Source organism: Protomyctophum bolini (assembly GCF_963924005.1).
Source record: "Protomyctophum bolini genome assembly, chromosome: 5".
NCBI classification, from domain to species: domain Eukaryota; kingdom Metazoa; phylum Chordata; class Actinopteri; order Myctophiformes; family Myctophidae; genus Protomyctophum; species Protomyctophum bolini.
This window is the reverse complement of record NC_137866.1, coordinates 8,324,596-8,348,945: the sequence shown is the minus strand read 5'-3', so window position 1 is coordinate 8,348,945 and position 24,350 is coordinate 8,324,596. Positions and strand designations below refer to the sequence as shown.

General features: G+C 40.0%; 3 protein-coding genes across 4 annotated transcripts in view; all 3 read left to right on the top strand.

Moving 5' to 3' along the window:
- Window positions 1–24,350, top strand: part of LOC308316286 (homeobox protein Hox-C10a-like) — a 68,510-nt gene that overhangs the window by 7,717 nt on the left and 36,443 nt on the right. The gene's annotated exons all lie outside the window — the stretch shown is intronic.
- hoxc9a (homeobox C9a) lies at window positions 4,609–8,068 on the top strand. Its single transcript, XM_080764808.1, has 2 exons — window positions 4,609–5,495; window positions 6,583–8,068. The coding sequence occupies exons 1-2, from the start codon at window positions 4,919–4,921 to the stop codon at window positions 6,831–6,833; spliced, it is 828 nt and encodes a 275-aa protein (XP_080620934.1). The 5' UTR covers window positions 4,609–4,918; the 3' UTR covers window positions 6,834–8,068.
- Window positions 11,078–15,133, top strand: hoxc8a (homeobox C8a). 2 transcript variants are annotated; one of them, XM_080764811.1, is made up of 2 exons: window positions 11,078–11,803; window positions 13,335–15,133. In XM_080764811.1, exons 1-2 carry the CDS (start codon window positions 11,368–11,370, stop codon window positions 13,649–13,651), a joined length of 753 nt encoding a protein of 250 aa, XP_080620937.1. In that variant the 5' UTR covers window positions 11,078–11,367; the 3' UTR covers window positions 13,652–15,133. The 2 variants fall into 2 exon arrangements, with proteins under 2 accessions (XP_080620937.1, XP_080620936.1); XM_080764810.1 differs by having other exon boundaries at window positions 13,329–15,133.

Sequence of the window (24,350 nt, the reverse complement as noted above, 5' to 3'; positions counted from 1 at the left end):
CATGGAACAAATGAGTTTTTCAGTGGCAAAACCACAACATGCTGCATGGAATATGACTAATGAGCATCAGTTCTTTCTTTCTTTCTTTCTTTCTTTCTTTCTTTCTTTCTTTCTTTCTTTCTTTCTTTCTTTCTTTCTTTCTTTCTTTCTTTCTTTCTTTCGTAAAGGACCATGCACAATATTAAAAATGAATGCTGCCATTTGAGATTTAGCACCATAATTTCCACCTGCAGTCCCCGTGCCGCGCAATCCTCCTCAATAATAGCCTATTGTCTTATTCTAGCCTATTGGCTAGAACACAAACACGTACAAGTCCATGTATGTAGCCTATACATTTGGACGATATGAAGATGTAGAAAGGCATGAAATTATACCAATATTTACATACGGTAGAACACAAGTGACTTCCCGCCAAAGTGGTATAATATTCCACTTTAAAGTGTGTTGATAGACTGGCGCGCAAATGAAAGGATCCTTTCCAAGGCCTGTCAACGAGCATTCGTAATTGGAGTAAATAAGAAATGCCTTTATGTTGTTTTCAGACAGGCTATATATATCTGGGCTGTTTACCGTTAAGGCGGTAACTTGTATTTTCTGTACATTTTCGAGAAACCGTTTCGAAAATGTCACGTATATATGCCATCGTCTAGCCTACACCCACAGCTACAAAGCTGTGTTTGCTGTTGCTTTCGCCCTCTAAAAATAGTTTACCAGACATCTTTAGATTAATAAAGACTGCTTTGGCCAAGTTGTCGACTATATAACCACATCAAAACAAGCATTTTTGGGAAACTTGCTCACTAAATTAGCTTAATTGCATGGATCTATTATTTTTTATTATTATTATTATGCGTGTAGCCAACGCTATTGTCCACTCATTGACGCCATAAGCGCTTGATTCCAAATGATCTCACTACATTAGCTTAATTGGATCAATTATTTGTATTATTTTGCGTGTTAGCCAACGCTGCTATATTGTCCAGTTGTGAAGTGTGTGTGTGTGTGTGTGTGTGTGTGTGTGTGTGTGTGTGTGTGTGTGTGTGTGTGTGTGTGTGTGTGTGTGTGTGTGTGTGTGTGTGTGTGTGTGTGTGTGTGTGTGTGTGTGTGTGTGTGTGTGTGTGTGTGTGTGTGTTGCACAGAGTTGCACATTTCAATTATGCTACTATGTTAGCAAAATTAAGAATATAGTCTATACCTTCATGATTTCAGCACGATTCTAAATCAGTGTCTCTTCCTTGATTATAGTCTTCCAAGCCAGTGTTTGCACTGACACCTTTCTTTGTTTAGCATCACTGATTATGATGCTAAACAATATAGCATTCTTCGGAAAACAAATGAATCCTCTGCTTATGGATGCGAATGCGTGCATGAACTAATTATTGGGCAATATGTTACTCACAGGTAGTGTTGTAATGGGTGCAACCATTGTAAACATTGAACAGCGAAATTGTATCCATCATGGGCTACAGCTGCTGCAATACAACCATATATGCCTATATATTTTACGCATTCAGAATATTTGGTGTTCTGGCGACCATGCAGAAAGTGAATAAATGCCCAAAGATTGGTGTATTCTGCTGCTATAGGTATATTACCAATATAGTGCGCTTTATGCACTTTATCTATGCAGAGGTTTTAATGCCCTCTTCTGCGTTTAATGCAAGACCCTTAAACCCTTGTGCGGTTATTTCCAACAACTTGTCCATACCGTTCCGCACAAAATACGCCGAACCATTATACAGCTGTGAATAAGTATCTTTACCACAAACCTCCAATCATTGGATGTTTGTGGTAAAGATACTTACAGCCATTGGAGTCCAATGGCTGTATGGTTTAAAGCAAATATACATAGGCCTATATGGCAGCTTTAAAAGGACATGTAGCCTATATATGCTTCTGTCGCAAAACATGAAATTAATGAAAAATAAATACATCCATGCACTTAGCCTAAATTGGAATATGCCTTTGTATAGTCAAAATTAAACTGCACATTTATCGCCAATTAAGTAATAATGAATTCCAAGACCATGTAATTTTGCGACCGTTTGAGTTTGTGACAGTTATTTGAGATTCAGATGTATTATATTTTTTTACAGATGTGTGTTGCTCTTCATGGCTATATAGGCTAATGATAAGATTAATAAACCTTGTCAATAATCATACTAACCTTTTTCCGAACACATTATTTTGACGTTTTTGACATGAACCCATGTAAAACATAGGCTATATACATGCACCTACTTATTTTTCTGTGTTTACGAGCGATATTGGACCAACCAGGCTGAGGTTGGGGACCAAACATGCACGCACTGACGCACAGCATCGTTTATAAACCGTGATTTGTTGTTGACTATAACTATATCATTGATCATGAAAAGGCGTAAAAAGACCAAACTTTGGACTCCAAAGTGAAATTAAATAGAAAATGTATTAATGATTTATCTTTGCGAACCTATGCGTGTGTTAGACTACTTGCGTCCGTGAACACGGGGGCGTTAAGAGAGATGGATATTCAAGAATTAAAAAAAAGGAAAATGCCAATGTAATATGTTTTATTGTAAAACAATAAGCATGGGCAAACAAACGTTAAACATAGTGTCTGTACAAATGATCAATTTGATCACATTCACTGTCACATAATAGGCTATACATCTCAAATAAATAAGTACAATTATGAGACAATGTAATAGATGTTGTTATTGTACACAACATGTATATATAATAACAGTTGCAGTAATATAACAGATATTATCATCACAAATGACCACCATGCCTATGGACTGTGTGGCTTGGACGTATAGGCTACGTCCAGTATACAATGCTACGTCCACGTCCACGAGAAATACCCAATTCTGAAATAGCCTAAACAAAGTCAAGCTATGCCAAATAAAGCTATATATATCTGTGTTATACCTACCTATACCCATGTGTTGACTATGTTTGGGAGTAAATATTTCAAAGGCCTGCTTCATAATCAATCAGGAAATAGTTTTTTTACTGCTGTGGTATAGCTAGTAAGTAGGTTAAGGTCTGGCGTCTGGGCGTTTAGATTTCATGGTTGAATCTGAACTCAGCCATGCTGACAAACATCACATGTATATAGGCTATAATGCACATGAGATTATATTCTTTCGATTTCTGGAACAACTATTGTGTTATTCACCTGTGTGACTTAACAAAAGCATATAGTAATTCCTCACTTTGAGAATTTAGCTCAACATAATAGTCTAATTACAAACATCACGTGATCTTCAGCGCATGGCCGTGACAGCGAGCTAGTAGACATTGTGCATATAGACAGTAGGGGGAAACAGAGCTTATCCATAAAACGAGTCATGTCTTTTTGTATTTGGGATACTTAAGTTCCTCAGAGCAATGCAAGAAAACGGTAAACAAATGTTAGGATAAAACTCTCACTGGCGCCAGACGACTATATGGTCCTATTTTAGAGACACACAATACCAAGGGCTTATTGGTTTATGCAAACTAAGGGTTGTACAAACAACTATAGCAAAGAACTGGTTTTGTATATGGTTTTGTATATTGATCTGCAAGACAAGATCAATAGGTTATGATTTCGACATGCTTGGTCTATATGCATCATGCTATATCAACTGTAGGCTACTCGCCCTGTTCTGCAGTCGCTTTCTTTTACGTGCATGATGCAGTCCATAAATGGTTACATTTAGATCAGAAAAAAATGTCTCATATTTGGTTTAATGTTCCCGGGGCCCATGCATGACGTGCTTGTACATGTATAGGCTACTTTGTTATAACATGTTTGCTTGGTGACGCGGATAGCCTCTGCGCAGTGCAGTATATTTCAATGTAGGCTACAGTAGTCCGTAAGTTTTGTTTGAACCGAACCTATATATATATACACAATTAACTCTTGCTATTAGATGCAACAGTATATACCATCTTTCCTGTTATGAAAGCCCTCGTCTACTTAGCCCTTTAACGAACCTCTCCTCTCCGCAGTATATATATATATAGTCTCATCTTCATGCGTATTCCTGTTTGATAGGACTTGTTTCACATGCACAGTGTTGGTTTTATGTTGAACTAGGAACTCCACTGCACTCTTATTAACGACACGTTTATGAACAATCAAATGGTCCTCGTAAAAATTTATTGAAGGACATAAAAACATGCACGGCCACTATAGCCGAATATAGCCGGTGTAGCGGGCAAGTTTTCAAGAATTTGAATCCCCTCCACTCCCATCTTCACAAACTCTATTTTGGAAATATTTGGTCAATTGCTTATAGCTGTTGTAACAGTGCTAACTTTAGTTTTGGTGTATTCTATGTCCGATGTTAAGCTGCTATAGCGTCTCTGTAGCCTGCTGGCTCGTCCCTTTTTGCATGAACTCAAAGAGCCACTATATCAACAAATTACACAGCGACGAGATATATTCCTCGCTTAATCAAATGTACAGACGAACTCTGTAAACTATTTTAATAAATTGTGCAAGCTGTAACATCCAGTGCATTAAAATGGGTTACGGTAGATTTTGCCAGACAGAGATTGATTACACCATCAAATAGTGCCTTGAGAGATTTGGGACCTAGGCTACTCTGCGTAGGTTTGTGATGCGACGAGACAAATAGCTAACACGAGTGCTACACAAAGTATATATCCTGCACACGCGGACAGATTATTGTTGGATTTGGAATTTACCTCTAATATGTCCGAAGAAAAAGCAAAGGAGCATATTCATTAATCCGATTCATGAGCTTTGGTATCCCAGGATAACTCGCGCATTGATCCACTGTACAATTTTTGTGGGGGTAAATATAATCACGTGTTGGCGAGGCAGCCAATAGCAGCCAGGCAAGCGTTGAGAAATAATTACCTGCCTTGATTGTTCTATGGGTAGATAAAAAAGTACACATACACTCCATATAATAATCGGATGCATGTAAAAGAGTCAGGAGGCTTCGACATGTCGACCACGGGTCCCATAAGTAATTATTATGTGGACTCTTTGATCAACCATGAAAACGAGGATGTCCTTGCGACTCGATTTTCGGCGCCTGGTTCGCACCCCACCGGCCCTCGTCCGACGTCCCTGGTACCGGAGTGTGTTGGTGTCGACTACCCGTCCTGCAGCTTCGCACCGAAGCCACCCGTTTTCTCTACCTCTTGGGCCCCTGTACACTCCCAGTCCTCTGTGGTTTACCATCCATACAGTCACCAACCTCATTTAGGCACAGACTCGAGGTATATGCGGTCATGGCTGGAGCCGATATCTGGTGCTATGCCCTTCCATGGCTATCCGGCGAGCGGCAGGCACTATGGTCTAAAGCCTGAAGCCTTCCAGGAGCACAGAGCCGGCGAATGTATCGCCTCCAACGGACGCACCTACACGGATTATCTTTACTGCTCATCCGCTGACATACGAGACAAGACGCCGCAGAATATCTCTTCTCCCGAGTCGGAGCTCCAGGCTTCAGCGAAACATAAAGACGAGAAGCCAGAGCTAGACCCGAGTAAGTTCAAGCCCTTGTTCTTTTACAACCGTGTAAGAAGTTAGATGCAGGCTTTCTGTTAATTGCATTTGCTTAAAAGGATATTCCAACGTGTTCCATGAAATTAGATTATATCTTTCTCATCCCCCTTTCCGTTCTCAACTGAATCGCCTTTACTAGAGGGCTAGCTTTAGGAACTATAAAAGACAAACGCTAGTAGGCTACTAAAGGGCTATAAAACGAGCAGGGTTGTAAACATGGACTCGGGAAAAAAAAACTATAGCCTATACGACGGCTGTGCATTTGTTGGACTATAGTAGCCTATCATCTCCATTGTCCAAATCATACGAATTAGATTTTCAATATAAGAACTAGCATTAATATCAATCAATAAACGTCTTGTGGTTTTATTTTACGATCATAGTGTTGACCTTCCTGCCTTTTTGTCACATCAGTGTATAGGAGGATTATTACGACCTCAGAGTCACTGCTTTCTCACAGCGGGTCCGTCCATGCAGTGACATACTCCCACAATATCCCCTTTGAAGATCAGTGGTGGAATATAGATTGCACACACATGTAATGAAAATGTGATTAATAAAAGATAAGGCTGCGCCATATTGCCATATGCGCAATGGAGTCGTCTGGAGCCTTAATATGACTCCACCACTCCAAAACAAATTCATATGATTCCCAAACAACTTTAGGAATGTTAGAGACATATTCTAGGACTTTCACCACGGACCTGTAAAGGCTTGAACCACAGGCCGTTTTATGGGCCAATAAACTGAATAAGCGCATTGAGTATTTTACGACGGTGTTACTCAGAAGTTAGGGGGACAGAGAGGAATGGCCAGCTCAGGCCTAGACATATATGCTTCCCCAAAGTGAACCACGTCGCTTGGCTTTAGCAATACACGTTGAATTTCCACAGGATTTGACTTTGTGTTCAATGGGCCTGTGTGAATTTGGGCACCATTTGATGCATGGGGTCCCTCAGCTGCTGTTTTGGTCCTGAAGGCTCTGCATTCATATGGTGCATTGTACATTTATTTCAAATTTGAATGTGCTGACATAATAATTGATTATCAATTTTGTTGATTTGCAGACAACCCAGTGGCAAATTGGATACACGCACGCTCCACAAGGAAGAAGCGCTGTCCGTACACAAAGTACCAGACTCTGGAACTCGAAAAGGAGTTTTTGTTCAATATGTACCTTACCAGAGACCGCCGATACGAGGTCGCCAGGGTCCTGAATCTGACGGAGAGACAGGTCAAAATCTGGTTTCAGAACCGACGTATGAAGATGAAGAAAATGAACAAAGAAAAGCTCGACAACAGCAATAAAGAACAATAATGTCCGACTATATTCACCAATGGACTCACTCCAATTCAGCAAACTATACTAATAACCACTAGTATCACATGGACAACACAGATATACCAAAACACATGATGACCCCTTTCTCCATATTTATCACTTTGTTGGATTTTGTATTAACCTTAACTTCAAGACTATTTGTTGCTGAATATATTGTTTTTCCAGTGCACCTTTCTGTGTCCAGCTTTAGAAGAAGAAAAAAAGTTCTATGCGGAGAGAATACATTCTGCTCTTATACTTTGATAGGTTTACGATTATATGTTTTTCTTAAGGCAAATTATACAAATGCAGACTTTGGATAATAATGTAAACTGTCCGAAGGATAAGGGAGATAATACTTGAATTATTTTTAAAAATTCATTTGCCCATAATTTATGATGTCCGTGTGAATGTTTCGTTTATGTATGTTTTCTTTCCACGTTGTTGTGCAGGTGCAGTAGGCCTATATTTTGTACAGAAACAAAACATCTGCGAGCTTGTATGTCTTTGTGTTTTTGTGATATAGTCGTCGGTATATCCTACTATTTGTGCATCTCTCATTCTTTTGACTGTGCAGTCTCCTGCGAATTTAATTATCAAGTGTAGATATAGGCCTCTTCAAAAATATATACAAACGTATTCACGAAACATGTGTTTTTTGTATTTATTATCCATTCAAGTGATAACATCAAATATACTGCCGACCAACCGCATTTTTGTTTTATTAAGGAAATGGGTTTGTATAGTGGCCTTCCATATTGAGCCTCTTCCAACATCAACAAAGGGATTATATTTTCATGATCAAAGAACTGTAATGCAGCGAAATTACCAACTCGCAGATACGTCATAGATATAGGAAACATATGGTTATAGTTCCTTAATTAAATGTCTATAGGAGTCATTTGTTTTGAAAAAAGAACGTTAGGCTAGTCCAAGTACAAGTTGCTACATTTGAAAATAGGTCAAAAGCTTATGTATAAACATAGCTGATGATTCAGGAAGACATTTTCTTTTTATAATAGGCCTACTATAGCTTAAACTATCAGCCCATTTATTTATTTATTTTGTTTTTGAAAAGCGCTATATGCTATTTGACACCCTTAAATGCAAATAGACATGCAAATATGCAGCTAATAGACTTCCAATCGTTTTGCGAATTAGCCTCTATTGAATCAAACATGCATAGTTTTGTAATACACAACTGTTACACAATAGGTCTGTAATAAAATATTATACATGCAAATGTCACGACCTCCTGTATAAGTATTCTTTCTGACGAGTGAAAGAAAATATGAAGTCTATATACCATCGATGTGATCGTATAAGCGATGGTGATATTTTGTGAGTGCGCACTCGGCCAGTTTACATAACCCACTGCCAGGAGAGCATTTTGAGTGAAATTAACATGCCAATTTATAGTATAGTATGCCAATAAGGCCATATACGCATTAAATGCATTGGGTCAAGCTTATGTATTTTTTAAAAAATTGTGAAATAAGCTTACGTGAATAGTTTTTAACGAGAGACAAATTCCCATGTCTGGCATTTGTTTCCTGGGATAGGCCTAAATTACCTTTTTGTGGTGTCAAACAATACGGACAGGATGCTGTCATTTCAAAGCCCAATCCAGTGCATTTCCGCTAGGGAAGAAATGCTAGTTTTACAGCCCTGTTGGAGCGCGGCTGTTTGTCTCAAATGCAGACCAACAAAGCAAACTCGACTAACTGGCTAGACGTCTGGGCTAAATTACTTTATGGTTTTAATGGACGGTGGTGGTGGACTCGTTCAAAGGAGAGCCATACGCTTCGTTCAGCCAGTTATGCCTGCTGGCCATTGGCAACCCCCCTTGGATGTCATCACGTGAGAGGTATTGGGTATTATATCAGCATATAAACAATTAGATGAAAACGTCAATAGTTGTTGTGTCTTGTGTATTTAAAAGTACTCTGCTCCTCAACACCAAAATAGTCGCCCAAGAAAAGGAAAGACTATCAACATATCCGTTAAATGAATTTAAAAAAGGCCTCGTTTTCTATTTGGTGTGTCGTATTAGGTTATATTTCCATATACTGCAAAATGTCGTGTGGCAGACTGGCAGTGCTTTAGTTCGATTTGCGTAATTAAATATTTAGACTATAGCCTATATATGGAGACTTTCATGATATGAAATGTGTCTGCATTATACTCCTGTGTATAATTTGTGGATGGGGTTTGTTGTAGTTACTGATACATCTGAACACTAGATGACGCTGTTGTTCCACTCTTTGGGCTATAACCCCTGGACTCCTGAATGGCCAAACACGCTCTGTGGCTTGGGTAAAAAATGAGGAGTAGCCTTATCGATGACAAAATGACAGATATGGTCACTCACCACGTTTTGTGTCAAGTACAGTTCGATGATGTATAGTGAATAACCATGGCTATTTCAGTTGTGAACAAATGGGGTTTCCGTTGACCCTTTTTTATTTAATGGTGACTTACTAAGTTACTGGCCCTATTACGATTATTTGTTAGACTCATGGTGACAATTTCAGTTTTAGAAACTTTCCAACATACATTGTTGTGAATGTATAAAGCAGGCAAGTGCATGGTCTTGCTGCTGCATGTAGCCTATATACAGCACTGTATGCCTTTGGCTACGTGCGTTGAAATGTTTGGCTCAAGTACACTCTGTACAGTAATTGGCAGTTCTCTTTTTTACGTGGGGACATAGTTGAGTCAATGTGCTTAAATGAATTGCAACTATAGGCTACAACAACATGAACGCACAGAAACATATACGTATTTTCAGACCGAATTGTAATACATTGTGTGTACAATAGCAACAATAGGCCTATATGGCAGCAGCAGCACTGCAGTCAGAAAAACACCATCCACTGTATACACTTTATTACTATTTAATAATTTATTATAGTAGTTGTGGTAGTCAGTCAGAAAAACATTATTATTATTATTATTAAGTGACAGTAGCCTAATAATAATCATAATAAATAATAATAACAGTAGCAGTAACGAATATTCTAGGCTACTATGATTTACATATATGATAGGATTTTTAGGGTTATCACGACCATAACAGGGCGATGAAAACATGCGGATAATGGCAGTTGCATTGAGGCATATATGCTGTGACTGCTGTTGCATGTGAATGTCAGGGACAGATATAAGCTTACAAAACTTGCAAAGACGTGTAACAATGGCAGTTCAATCTGCATATTTATAGAGTGTGAAAAGTCTATAAATTTGCTTACTGGGCCTTTCATATTTTACGATGATGTATAAAAATCGTCAGCAAACGCCACACAAACCACACTGGTATTGGGAAGAGGCCTACTACAGCCGGCTGAGCTAAGAACATGTCCGTCGGTATAACTAAACACCCAAGTAAAATTTTATGAACTCCACCACGTGGGAGATTTACTACGTTTCCCTCGTAGGTTTTTACGGGGTCAGTAAGTGGCAGCTAGTATTCATAGGTCGTGTTTATATTTGCATGTGACGGTGTTTTACAACGCACGGTGCAAGTGTCTCGGCGTTGGTCATTGCTCGATTACGACGTCTAGAGTGTTTCGCCTCTGTATTCTACAGTACATCATATAGTCTAGGGTTTGCATGCGTTTGCCATGCCCCTGTTCTTTATTGTCTTTTTTGTGTTGACATTGTGCATGGTCTTGATGACCCCAAATGCTATATAAAGCCCTAAATGCTCACAATGGGTCAAACCTATAGCATTTTATATATTAGTCCTTTATTAGGCCATCCCATTAGCTCTATGCCAATTCTAATGACTAAACCTTTCCCATGCACTTTTTATATATACTGAATTTCCTACAAAAAAAACACCAAATTTTAGACACAGCCATATGAGTTAAAGCTATTTCACAACTCCATGGTTTGTGGCAGAGCTATTTCCTATAGTTGTGTGTGTGTGTGTGTGTGTGTGTGTGTGTGTGTGTGTGTGTGTGTGTGTGTGTGTGTGTGTGTGTGTGTGTGTGTGTGTGTGTGTGTGTGTGTGTGTTGTAACAAACGTAGCATTTATAAGATGTTATAGTCTCTATAATGTTCTGCTTATGATCGCAGGTCTTCTCAAGGTGTATACAGGCCTACGCGTGACCGTTCGTGGAGAGATGAAGGGAGGGGGTACTGGGAGGGGGTGTTGTAGTGGGGGTGGTTGGGTAGGAAGCTACAAAAAAAAAAAAAGAAAGAAAAGAGAAGCTCCCGTGACTGTGCCGGTGGAGCAAGCCAGCTTTAATCTAAGCTAACACACATCCAAAGCACATGCCACGAGCCGGGTTTGAGCCTGCAAACGCCGAAAACACTGACGACTGTGAGAGAAATTCGATGAGAAGCACGTCTGAGAGAGACTGAGCTGCCGTATATTGTCCAAAGGGGCAGCGTTTCTCCTAGTTCCGGTTTGTCTGTGCCTGTGCTGTGTGCGAGTTGTGGGACCTAAACAAAAGGCTGCCATCACCCTAAAGGAGATAGGCTATTTCTGACTGCGAGAGAGCCGTCTGTTTGATGCAAACCAAACATGAGCTCCTATTTTGTTAACCCTCTTTTTTCCAAGTACAAAGGCGGCGAATCGCTGGAACCAACTTACTACGACTGCAGGTTTCCACAAAGCGTTGCCCGTAGCCACACGCTGGTGTACGGACCCGGAGCTACCGCACCGGGCTTTCAACACCCGTCCCATCATGTGCAGGACTTTTTTCACCACGGGACCACGGGAATCTCCAATCCTGGATACCAGCAAAACCCCTGCGCTTTGGCTTGCCACGGAGACGCGACGAAATTTTATGGATATGAAGCCCTTCCGAGGCAAACGCTTTATGGTACCCAGCAAGACGCAAGCCTCGCGCAATACCCAGACTGTAAATCGTCGAGCAGCTCTAACCCCGGAGACGGACAAGGCCACTTAAATCAAAACTCCTCTCCCAGTCTTATGTTTCCTTGGATGAGACCCCACGGTCAGAGTTATAGAATTATTTCGTATTCTTCGTGTGTTGCTGTTTCTCACGCGCGCATGTGAGTGTGTGTGTCTGTGTGCGTGCATGAGTGTGTTTGTCCGTCATGTGTGTTGTATACGCCTGTGTGCACTCGTGTGTTCGTCACCGAGAAAAGAGAAATAAGTGTGGGAACGGGATAGGGGGTATAAAACCTTTATTGCACTTGTTATAGCCCACGACTGTGGAGCACATTGTCCTTAAAGGGACTGAATTGATGCTTTGCTCAAACACAGCGTTGTGGAACATAACTCATGGCACCAGCTCAGTCAATTATCGTTCTCATAAGATATTTCACAAATTATAAATGCTATAGCAGTGGGGCGAACACGACCGCGGCTTGAAACGAGGTATATTTCCACACATATCAGCAATCACACTGTAATGACAGATAGGTTATCCCAAAGCAACACAACATTCCCTGCTCATTTAGAAAGCGGGGTTAAAGGCTTTGAGGGGGATGCAAGCCACAGGCCTAAAGACGAGGCTCAGATGCATATCGCTGTAAGTCATAACGACTCTGCAGATATTTACTTATTATTTTATGGGATCATTCTTTGCAGGTTACTGTAGCCTACTGTAATGCCTGTGTAAAACACCTATAGGTCTCATTTATCTTACAGTATATGCGTTAGTCAGTCATGTGTATATAGTACTTCATTTGTGGAGTGTTTGTAATTCCCTTGTATAGAAATATTGTCAGAGGTATAGGCAGATGTTTGTTTGCCTTCCCCTATCTCGCTGTTCAGTTCACTCTTTCTCTCTCTCGTGTGTGTGTGTGTGTGTGTGTGTGTGTGTGTGTGTGTGTGTGTGTGTGTGTGTGTGTGTGTGTGTGTGTGTGTGAGAGAGAGACTGACACGTGTATGCGTGCGTGTATGTTTGTGTGCGTGTCTGCCTGTCAGAGAGAGAGCCTTATGCGAATATGAACAAGTATTAAACATCTCTTGTTTACACACCCAGAGGGGTTTAAGCAAACATAATAGATATTTGAATGTTATATCAATTTTACATTTAGGCCTACACTCATGCGTGTAGGCCACGTTATAGTCGTGTATAGTTTTACGTGTGTTTAGGCCTATTGGCAGCCCATATTGTGGCCATAGTATCCAATAACCAATTGTGAGAGTAGGTTGACTGTTGATGTTGACTGGAACTCCGCTCCAGTTATCATAATACCTGGTAAATATCAAAATAAGTTATGTTATGAGAACACGTGCATGTGAGAGAAGCTTCAGTTGGTGTCAGCCATTGTTTTCCTGCTGTTGGAGTGTGTTAGTAAATATTACTGCAGCAGTTTTCGCAAAAAAGCTTATCAATCCGCCCGAAAAAGCGAGAGTGACAGCAAGTTCAAATTTGCATTCAAAATTGACTATTTTATGGTGAAGAAAGGAGAAATGTAGAAATAAATGCCACGCATATTAGCCTACTGCCTATGGGGACCTGATCCTGATCACTCTATAAGCTAACCTCAAGCTTTATTTTATTCAAGCCCCAGGAAGACGGAACGGGAGGCAAACCTACAGCCGCTACCAAACTCTTGAACTGGAGAAGGAGTTTCTCTTCAACCCCTACCTGACGCGCAAAAGGCGGATCGAGGTGTCCCACGCCCTGAGTCTCACTGAGCGGCAGGTGAAGATTTGGTTTCAGAACAGGAGAATGAAGTGGAAAAAGGAGAACAACAAAGACAAGTTTCCGGGTCAGAGAGGGGAGGCTGAAGCCGAGGCCGAGGCCGAGGAAGAGGCCAACGAGGACGGTGAAGTGGAAGAGACGGAGGAGAAAGAAGCGGAAGAGAAAGAGGAACCCAAGGAGTGATTTTATGGTCTTTTTATGGTTATATGGCTGAAAAAAAAGAGAAAAAGAGGTCCCATAAACAGACGACGGGGTTTAGAAGGAGGCAAGAAGCGTCAACTTTATGACCACCCTTTCATTTAGTCAAGAGGGGACATGCAGGAATCCCATATTGCTAAAGCATAATAGGCAAATGTATCCCTTTCTTTCTCACAATTATTCTGATAGGAATATGGTTAGCATTATTTGGATTTTCATAATAGGCTAACCACACACACACACACACACACACACACACACACACACACACACACACACACACACACACACACACACACACACACACACACACACACACACACACACACACACGCACACTTAGCAATATTCTGTTTGATAGAATAACACCTTTGCCAAAATGATAATTTAGAACGCATGTAAAACGGGAAATGGCTCATTGAGTTGTAAAGATTTAGTTTTAATAATCTATCTAAAGAAGATACTGTTCCGACCGATTCTGACCCGTCATGTAAATAGATAATATAGCCTACATGTACAAAGAACATGGACCGTATTTTCAAAATAGCTGCCTTCCCGCTATTATTAGCGAAATGTAGGCCTAACCTTGTAGTAACTGAACACTATTTCAGCTGTTTCAATTCAGACAAGAATAGCATTGGCTAGCAGGTTCATGTATAAACAACAAATGTTTTGTTTATTTTGATAGTTACTATTATTGTTGTTCTTTTTCTTCAATTCCATTGTGAACGGCCAAGATAAAGATATAGCCATTAGCTCCTCAGACATATTCTTTCTAGGATTTACCAGGGAAATGCAATCGTTTGAAATCCTTTGATGCTACCTAAACCTGGGGAAATTGCAATATAGAGATTTCTGAATATAGAGATTTCGTATGGTTTTGTTTGAAAGTGTTATCAACCTTATATTAAGTTATATATGTAGTATTTACCCAATATACAGTATACACTTGTTGAAGACAATTTGAGTCTTGGGAAGACAATTAGCTCAAAGCCAAGCAAACAATTTTGTGAGATTGTACCGCGGCACTACCTAATTACAGAGCATTTGCCTTTTCAGAATTTTTATTCCAAACTTATGGCATTGCTCTGTTTTGATTGAAAGCTATTTCCCCAACAACTAAAACTGCCTATAGAAACGCACATGACCGTGTATGATAATACCTGCTACAATTACAACGATTTTAAAGTAAGGACTTTTATTTTAATTGTGCTGGTGATATAGCGTAGTTGTTTTTGCACTGAATATAACCTTTATGTACGTCTTGTTATATATTGATGTTAACAGTATGCTCGTTTTCTGGTGTTTTCTCCTGTGAAAGACAGAATTGTGTGTCCCGCCATGGTTGTTGATGTAAAAATCACCAATAATAAACAAGATGGCTCACAATCACTTCTGTTTCTTTAGAGGAGATGTAGTGACTGAAAGGATCCGATTTTAACACAAATAAAAGAGCACTGGAGCACACATATACGATCTATTAGGTTACTTATTAATATGGATCAGTGACCTATCGGTCTTATAGGCATGTATTAATAATTCATATTTAATCATATTTGCTTTCACGTGCTATATCAACAGATATATGTTACCTGAAGTTTCTTATTCTGCCCATATATATGGCGACATTCACGGTTATGTTTTTAGTTGAGAGTGAGTTACAAAGAACAAGATATTACATACAAAAACAAAACAATTGAGTTTTGTAACATAGCGACAGGGAACATTCACGTATTAGACGCACGAGAAGTAATTCTGAATGTAATTTTGAATTAAACTTTCAAATCAATGTTTTTATTAAAAGTAAGACATGTAGCGTCTGTGGGAGATGTCACCCTTTATGGAAACGCTTTGAATCCGACATTATCTCGGCATGCAGTATTCTCCAAAGGCTACGCTTTTTTATGATTCATGCACTTAATAAGATAGTTCCTCGCTTCAGGGAGGATATGAACCATTCTTTAATGACTCACAGGGTGAAGAGCGTCTGGTTTGAGGTCACAGGAGTGGCGTGTTTTCATAACAACAGGGCAGTGTTACAAAATGGGACTCTATATATCCATGCTATACACACACATATAGGCACGGTGTTTGCGTGCAGACAGAGTCGAACGGTGTTTCTACTTCCATGCATCAAGCCCTTGAAATGAAAGCAGCAGGCCAAGTGTGGTTAGCTCCCTCCCGCACCTTGTCCTTGTCACGTCAAATCCAATCTGTAATGCACTCAGACAGTCAAAGGCACGAAGGCCGGACTGTTTGTTTGCATGGTATGAGGAGGATATAAGAGAATCCCCATATTTAGACATATGTCCGTTACGTATCACTTGGCCTACCCCACTCAAAACACCCCAACATTGAGGGGTCACTTACATTTTATGCAGGATAAAGAAAAGTTATGCTGCCCGCAGTGCCCTGTGGTGGTGCAGGACGGATGCCAACATTCTGATTGAATCTGCACCTGTTTTAAACTTGAGCAGAGTTCTCCCGGCCTCTCCTTTGACCTGCATGCACCTATGGGGAACCCCGGAGTAGATTAAAACAGCCTAGATGCTATATCTTGTGCTGACCAGTGTTCATTTAACTATAGGGGAGAAGAGAAGGCCCAGGCCTATACAAACGGAACCACATGGACCCTTGTCAATTGTGGGGTAATTTCTGCACAGTAACGGCCCATCGAAGTGATGCCGAGCTCTATTATTTTTGGTTAGTTTATATAGCCTATACATAAGAGTGTGTACATAACATCATTAGTCTGTTATTTGTATAATTAAGAAAGTTATATTATTCATTTGTTGTTGTAATTATAGTCTATAATATTTGAATAAATCCATATATAGGCCAAGTTGATGTTGACTGAGCATTAAAGCAAACACGGAAGCTATATGCCGAGTGGCTGAAAACATTCTTTAATTGGCTCATTAATAGCTAATGAACAAGTTAATTAACGAATCCATTTTATTGAGGCTGAAACTTTGCAGTCCGGTTTGACAACTTCGTTTAAGTTTGGGCAAAGGACTAATTTAAAATCAGAAAAACATTTAAATAAGTAATATTGCAGCAAATTTCGCTGTTCTTCTTTTCATTTTGAAATTAATTAATTAAATACCAAAATATTTGTCATTGCCCTTTGATGAACCTCGTCAAGTCGTGATTTGGTTTGTGAAAATAACATAACTATTCATTTTTGAGAGCTGGAGGTAGAAAACAATTAATTGTTAAAATAGTAAAAAAATATATAATAGTAATATAAAACGCAGGCGTGGGGGCAATTGAGTTCCTCAGAGGTCTATTATTTGGCATTATACAACTTAAAATGTGTTTGATTACATTATTATTTTAAGCATACAAATATTATATGCTATGTTGTTTCAAATATATATTATTTTTCGTATCGATGCGTCTCGGCCTGTAGCATGAATGAACACCAGCATAGACCTATACGTTTTCCATTGGTATCACAGTTTCTCTTTTGACGTTTAACGAAATCGTGCTAATTGAATTTGGGCTGTTTGTTATTTGCTTCAAAGCGTACAGGCCTGCACATTTTGCTGCAGGCTAACTGAAATTGCAGGAAGTGTTCTTGGGAAGTGACAACTATACGGTGACCATTGTCAGAACCCATGCAGTGCCGTGCGTATGGCTGGCATTGCCAACGATGTGTGCACGCTGTAAACTTTATTGGTGGTGTAAATGACACGGTTTGGATCATCTAGAATGGGTCTACATCCTCTATAGCTCTATGGGATGGATCTCACTATGTAGTGTATACGGATCTCACGGCCTCGCTGGACAAGACGCACCATACTTCCATGTATATGTATGTATGAAGTTTGAATGTTTTATGTATCATTATATAGGAATACAGTGCGGTATGGGAATTCGTGCATGTAGCCTATGTTGCTTGCAGGATGTTGAATCCGCACATATATCCCATTGCTCCCATATTTATGACCAGTCCGAATTATTCAGTACAACCATGTGGTGTTATGTTCTCGTCCAAGCGGCACAACAGTGTTGCTTATTGGATCATAGGCCTATATTATATATAGCCTATATGTACTCATTGGCTGGAGGTGAGAGACATTTCATTTTGAACTTTGTTTAAAATGAATGGCAAAAGTTTATGTTGTGGCTTTCCTATTCCCGTTGTTGGGCTATTTCATATAGTGTATAATGACGCTTTTATCGATTTCTTCAGTTTCTTGTGTGCAGGTTGATCTCTCTGATAGCATATTTTCTTGCAGGATAACGTCATCTGACCCACTTTTCGATTTTAACATTTTAACGACAATATAACCTTTGCTAATTAGCTAAATTCGCCATCCGTTTTTTACTTTCAAAATGTAGTTTGGTTTCCTTTTACGAGCCTTTCTGAAAATGCTATAGCCTACACTTGACGCTGGGCTGAGCGGTTTATCATTGGGTTTGTAGCATATATAAGTGGATGATCCTCTCCAAAGCCAAATCAATGAAATTATTTTGAGATCAGTGTATATTGTCTATTTGTTGCATGGTTTAGAGGTGTGTGTGTGTGTGTGTGTGTGTGTGTGTGTGTGTGTGTGTGTGTGTGTGTGTGTGTGTGTGTGTGTGTGTGTGTGTGTGTGTGTGTGTGTGTGTGTGTGTGTGTGTGTGTACACTTGTGATGTGATGTGGTTGCTTTTGGTTGGGTTTTTAAATTGGTGTGGTGTGTTTGTATTTCATAATAGTAGTGCCATCTCCATTGTGCGTGGAGATGCAGCATCACAGCCATCACAACCTGTGAACGGGGGCGAACTGTCACATTTTGACGCACGTCGAAAGTTTGCGTCCCCGAGCAATTTAAGCGTTCGTTACTCTGCATTGTAGGCTATGACCATTTTAGTCTTTGCAGGATCGAAAAAGAGAAGGGAAGGAGATGGGTGCAAACATTCCTGGTTGTTAAAGGGAGAAATTTACAGCTGAGTAATAAAAGTTTACGACTGAATCCATTCTGCGATTGGTTGAGGCGAGCCACGTGGCACAGGCTCTATGAACATGAACTTTATGCTGTTGTCTATTCTCTGGTCCTTCCGTTGTATCGGCAGAGGGCTAAGCTGTGGCGTAGAAATCCTCATTTCCCAAATTCCGGGCCAATATTACACAACAGCTCTGGAGTTTGTGCGGTAATTATTATTCGTACGATGCGTTATAGATCTCCGACTTCCTCTTCCTCGCTGACAGGGGAGCTTCGCGACAGTCGTCGCCTCCGCCAGCTCCGTCTGCTTATACTGTTTTCCCCAGAGTCACTAGCCTACAACCAGGGCTGGGGACAGACAGAAAGAAGGGAAAGCCGCCCGCGATAAAGAAAGACCCCTTCGATCACACTTATTTTCCGTTGCGGAGTTTCGGAGATGGCCATGCCGCTTGCCGTTGCGATCATCAAGCCCCAGCTGCTCTCTCTGCCGTTTTCCCCGGATCACAACAGCAAGCAGAGCCACAAACTATACACGGATAGCCTGCTGGGGTAAGATAGTCGCTATATTCTTCCTCCTCGCTCTGTGTGTCATTGAACCGTGTATGATAATTAGTTAATTTAACAAAATAATAATAAGTGAAGGAAGGAGCGTCTGTTCCAAACACGGTTTGACCTGACCTGTAGCCTGGGAGGCAAATGATTGACTGCAGGCGACGGATCAAAAGCTACATCACTGTGTACTGTATAGTAGCCTAATTCAGAATGTTTACTGGTGGGCTAAGCCTATGTTAACGGACGTAGTTTGAGGTTACACTGTCGTTGTTTTGCGGTTATATAGCATATATGGAAAAGAAAACTTTGTCATCAGTCCAGAGTCACTATAGAGGCCCTCTTATTAGGTTAATTATACCATTATCTTATGAATGGGTTACCTAATTGTGACAAATAAGTAGGCTGATTAATTCATTTCGTCTATTTTTAGCGCCAGCGTTTATGCTTTCCGGTCTCGAATATTTTTTCAAGGATATTAGCTGAATTGCATCATTGCTATATTTCTCTTTCTCTCTCACACACACACACACACACACACACACACACACACACACACACACACACACACACACACACACACACAGAGAGAGAGAACAGAGAAGAGAGTATTTTACTGCAGTGCCCCCTAGTGACTGTAGCCATTCAAAGTGGAAGTGGGCGGGAGTTTCAGAGGGAGTATATCTTGTTTATGGCTGTTTTGTTCGGTGGCTGCACACTGCGGATGTAGGCTAGTCTGGCTCATACACAGTCCCATTGAAGCCGTCTGTTGCCTTGCCACTGCTAGCGAGCATTTCAGCCATTGTTTCATTGCAGAGTAGCAGCGGAGTGAATGAATGTATATACCTTTTAATGACAACAAATCACATGATGTCTTAATATTGTGATCAGCAAACCCTTTCTTTTATTTGCACCATATACAAAACATCATCATCAGTAGCATCATTGACCATTAATTTAAACTGCATAATTTTTTCACCATTGCTGTGCTAGAAGCCTATATACACATGCACTTCATAATATGTTATGTACATTAGAAGCAGTTGATAAGCAGTATATCATTTGCACGGAAAATCTGTCTCCTATATCACACACTTCTTCTGAACTTTACAATCTAGCGGTCTTAAGTTTCATTGACAACTGCAGAGAGTGGCAGGTGTGTGTGTGTGTGTGTGTGTGTGTGTGTGTGTGTGTGTGTGTGTGTGTGTGTGTGTGTGTGTGTGTGTGTGTGTGTGTGTGTGTGTGTGTGTGTGTGTGTGTGTTGTGATTTTATTGCACCTCACAGCTAAACAGACTGTGCCTAAATGGTTTTATTGCTGCTTTCCGGCTTCTTGCGCGTTTGTTTGTCTGTCTGTCTGCCTCTCCAACACATGTGCCCACGTGTGTGTGTGTGTGTGTGTGTGTGTGTGGCTTATGAAGATAATTGAATTTAATGTAAAAATGGAGTCATACTTCTGTGAAGTTCTTCCACATTCAATATATAATGATGAATAATTGCTATATTGAACAGTATAGACTATAGGCATGACAGTGTCAGTATGATTGTGTTTCACCCTTTAAAAATGCACAGCACAAATGCTCTGCAGTGTTGTTTTAACTCTGAGGGTGTAAATATACGACCTATAGGCCTAAATGTGGTAGGGACATTTGTATACACTCTCACCGATTTAAATCATCGCTGAGGGTTTTTTCCCGTGGCCAATTATTGACATTTACATCCTGCAGCGATGTCGTTCCGGATGGGAACAGCCCACTGTTGTTTGTTTCCCCATTATGACGCATTGCTGTTGAAGCTGTAAAGTGTCCGTTGCTGCTCACTTTTATGCCTATATGGAGAAGAGAGGGAGACAGAGAGGGGTTCTATTCACCAAAGAGCATATTATAGCCGATATCTCTCTGCAGCCTTTACATATATTCACACACAGTATATGTTAATAGCATATTATCCGCATTTGTAATTCCAAGAAAGTATACAAATTATAATCACATTTGGTTGCATTACATTGGACTACATCGTCTGTACATTCTGCAGAGTAAATGTAACCCTTCTGGATTTTTACTGTGCACCAAATATAGGCTAACACGGGTGTGTTTTTTTCATCAGTGGTTTGACGAAGTCCCGGCGGCGCACCTCATGCCTTTGAAGTGGAGATAAGCCTCGTATAAGCCCCATGCACGTTGAAGCACTGCGTCTGTCCATGTCACCATATTTAGAAGTGAACTTACGAATTCTCGACAAGGCTTAATTTTGCCCACTAATGGTCATAATTTATGATGTGTGGACCAACATGCGCTCATTGGGCAACAGCTTCCTGAGTGCTTAACGAGCATAAAGCCATGCACTTCCGGACATTAATTGGGCAAAGTCGGCAAAGGTAAAGCGCTTCTATAGAGCCTTGCTTTGTTGCTATTTTAAAGTACTCCTTATTAGCAGTGGCGGAATATATATATATAGGGTTAAGAAGAAATAAAACAGAACATATAATTGAGCACGCTCTTTAAGTCTGGCTATATGATATAAGCATGATTGATGGCCTAATGTAAAAGCGTTTGAATATCTGTAACACTCTAGGACTTTTATGATTAGTTGTCGGATGTATCTCAACAAACAAACTTAATCCCTAAAGCATGCACACACGTGTATAGGCACCGTGTGTATAGGAAGGAAAGTATATAAAGTAAACATGGCGTCTGTTTGAAATTAGGCCTCAATTTCAGAGCATACAGGCACAAAACAGATCTAACTAGTAACATAATATTAATAATGATAATAATAACTATAATAATACAATATTAATTGTAATAATATTAGCCTATATGATAATATAAGAATGCAGTAGCATACATATTTTAATACACGCATGTATACGCTTTAAATATTCTTTGGCGCACATACAAATTAAAGGAATTTCCACTGTCATTGATATATTGTTAATAATTCACTTTGGTCTTATACAATTTTGGCTGTTAACGTCATGGATATTAATGTTAGGTTGTTTCCCATTGTTCATAAATATAACGGGGAATTACTAGACACAATATTTGTACTCTCAAGCTGTCTGGAAACGTGGACCAAACGGCTTTCCTCCCTGCCTCAAAAGCCCGGCATGTGATTTGTCTCGCGGGCTGCAATAAAACACTAAAAAGCACATGGGAGAGAAAGAGCTTTCTACTCCTGCACACTAGTGCAACTTCTTTTGCATTCCTACTCTCCTCAAACAGATACAGCCTCGACCTTACTGTTCAGCCACGTTATTTATAGGCCAAATTCCACGAATCGTACCATATACATATACGGATTCTAACCCCGCTATTACCCCAAAATATACATTTAAGTTATATATTTCCTGCTCTTTTTTAATTTAAATCCTATTTTAATGTATATATTTTTCCTGTCAAGATACTAAATAGACGCGGGGAGCTGCCTGAAGTATGTAGTATGCCTCAATCAACGAGTTTTACAAGGTGCTGTGTTAAAAGACTTATTGAAGCGAAACAATGTTGCCTCAAATTATGGCCATGCGCTGTGACTGTCACTTCAGTATAAGACAAAATTTGTGTTTTTCGAAACAATTTGTTTTGTATATGCTTTAATTTCAGTTTTTTATTGGAATTCAAACTAATAATGCTTTTTTTTTTAAAACAAAACAGCTGTGGAAAGCTGTATGAGGTGCCTGCACAATCATCGTTTTCTCTTTCGTACAAGGAGGAAAATGTATACGAACTTATTAAAGGAATGTAACTTGCTTTATATAGAAGTATTGTGTGTGTGTGTGTGTGTGTGTGTGTGTGTGTGTGTGTGTGTGTGTGTGTGTGTGTGTGTGTGTGTGTGTGTGTGTGTGTGTGTGTGTGTGTGTGTGTGTGTGTGTGTGTGTTGGTCACAACGTTATACAACTAGCCCATGCAGTATAATAATAATACACCAAATGTAAAATTTCCGAAGGAAGTCATATTATACATAACATTATATACAGTCTCTGACGTTTGGGCTTTATTGGCACGAATCTGTGGCACGTCGAAGTCACATATGGCCACCACGAATAACTTTTATTACACCAAATGACTTCCTCTTTCTTTGTTCTTGTCATTTTATGGGCTATTCAGGATCCGAAACAACAGACCAGTGTTGCACGTTTAGGCAGCATGCAGGGATTCACCCTATTGAAGAAATCAATTCAGTGGACCAGTATAGGCATATATATACACATCGACAGTATTTGAGCAGAAAAGCCAGACAATTTCTATACGGTATTGATTAATTGATTAATAATCTCTTACATGGCCTGATAAATTTGGCAGTGAAAATTATAAGCTTAGATTATTGTCAACCAAGTGTATTTCAAATTTAATATGACTGTGCTGCTGACTTTAAAGATAAAAAGATAAAGATAAAAAAAACACTATTTTAGCTTTTTCTTTAAACAAATACGTGGGGGAAAAACATGTCCAGTTTACTGTGTTCTATGGACTGTGGCCTACCTTGCAATTAATATTGTATATACTGTAGTTCATCGAATAAGCTCTTTGCTTTTGTCCCATGGTTACAGGAAGACCTCTCTAGTCATGTTCAAACCCATCGTTTAACTGCATCTGAGATAATTATTAGTTCCATTTCCCTCCGCTGTCAAAGGAATGCCATGGAATAATTTGCGCAGAACGAGGATCATCGCATGCGTATTTTAACGTGTCACATATTTTTGAGAACGCACACCTTTCACATTGAGATTCCCATACCTGAACAGTGTGTTACTATAGAATTGAAAAGACGGTATACCTATATGTGTACAACCAGCCTCTATAGTGGACCACAGCGTGTTGAGTTGGCCCGTTAAGGCTTTTGTCTGACGTGGGTTGGACAGTCGCATAACTGATTGGACTTTTTCAAGAAGGTGGCAGCAATATCTTCTCAAACGCGCCTCTTTATGTGTCGACTGACCCTGTGTGTGTGCGCGATTCTCTCCCTCTTTGTTTATTCCCCTACTTGCAGTGCACTGCTTTCATTTTCTGAGCCCTTGAGATTGCTATCGCTGTTGCAGGGTTTGCTGCAGTTAGTTGTTGGTGAGCTGGGGAACCTCACTTGTTTTATTGCTCTCGCAGAAGAGAGAGACCATAAACGCATTCTTACCACCTCCCCCTCCCCCCCCCCAGTTCAGTGCAAAGGCATGATAATTGCTCACATGCCATATAATACAATTACTAGAC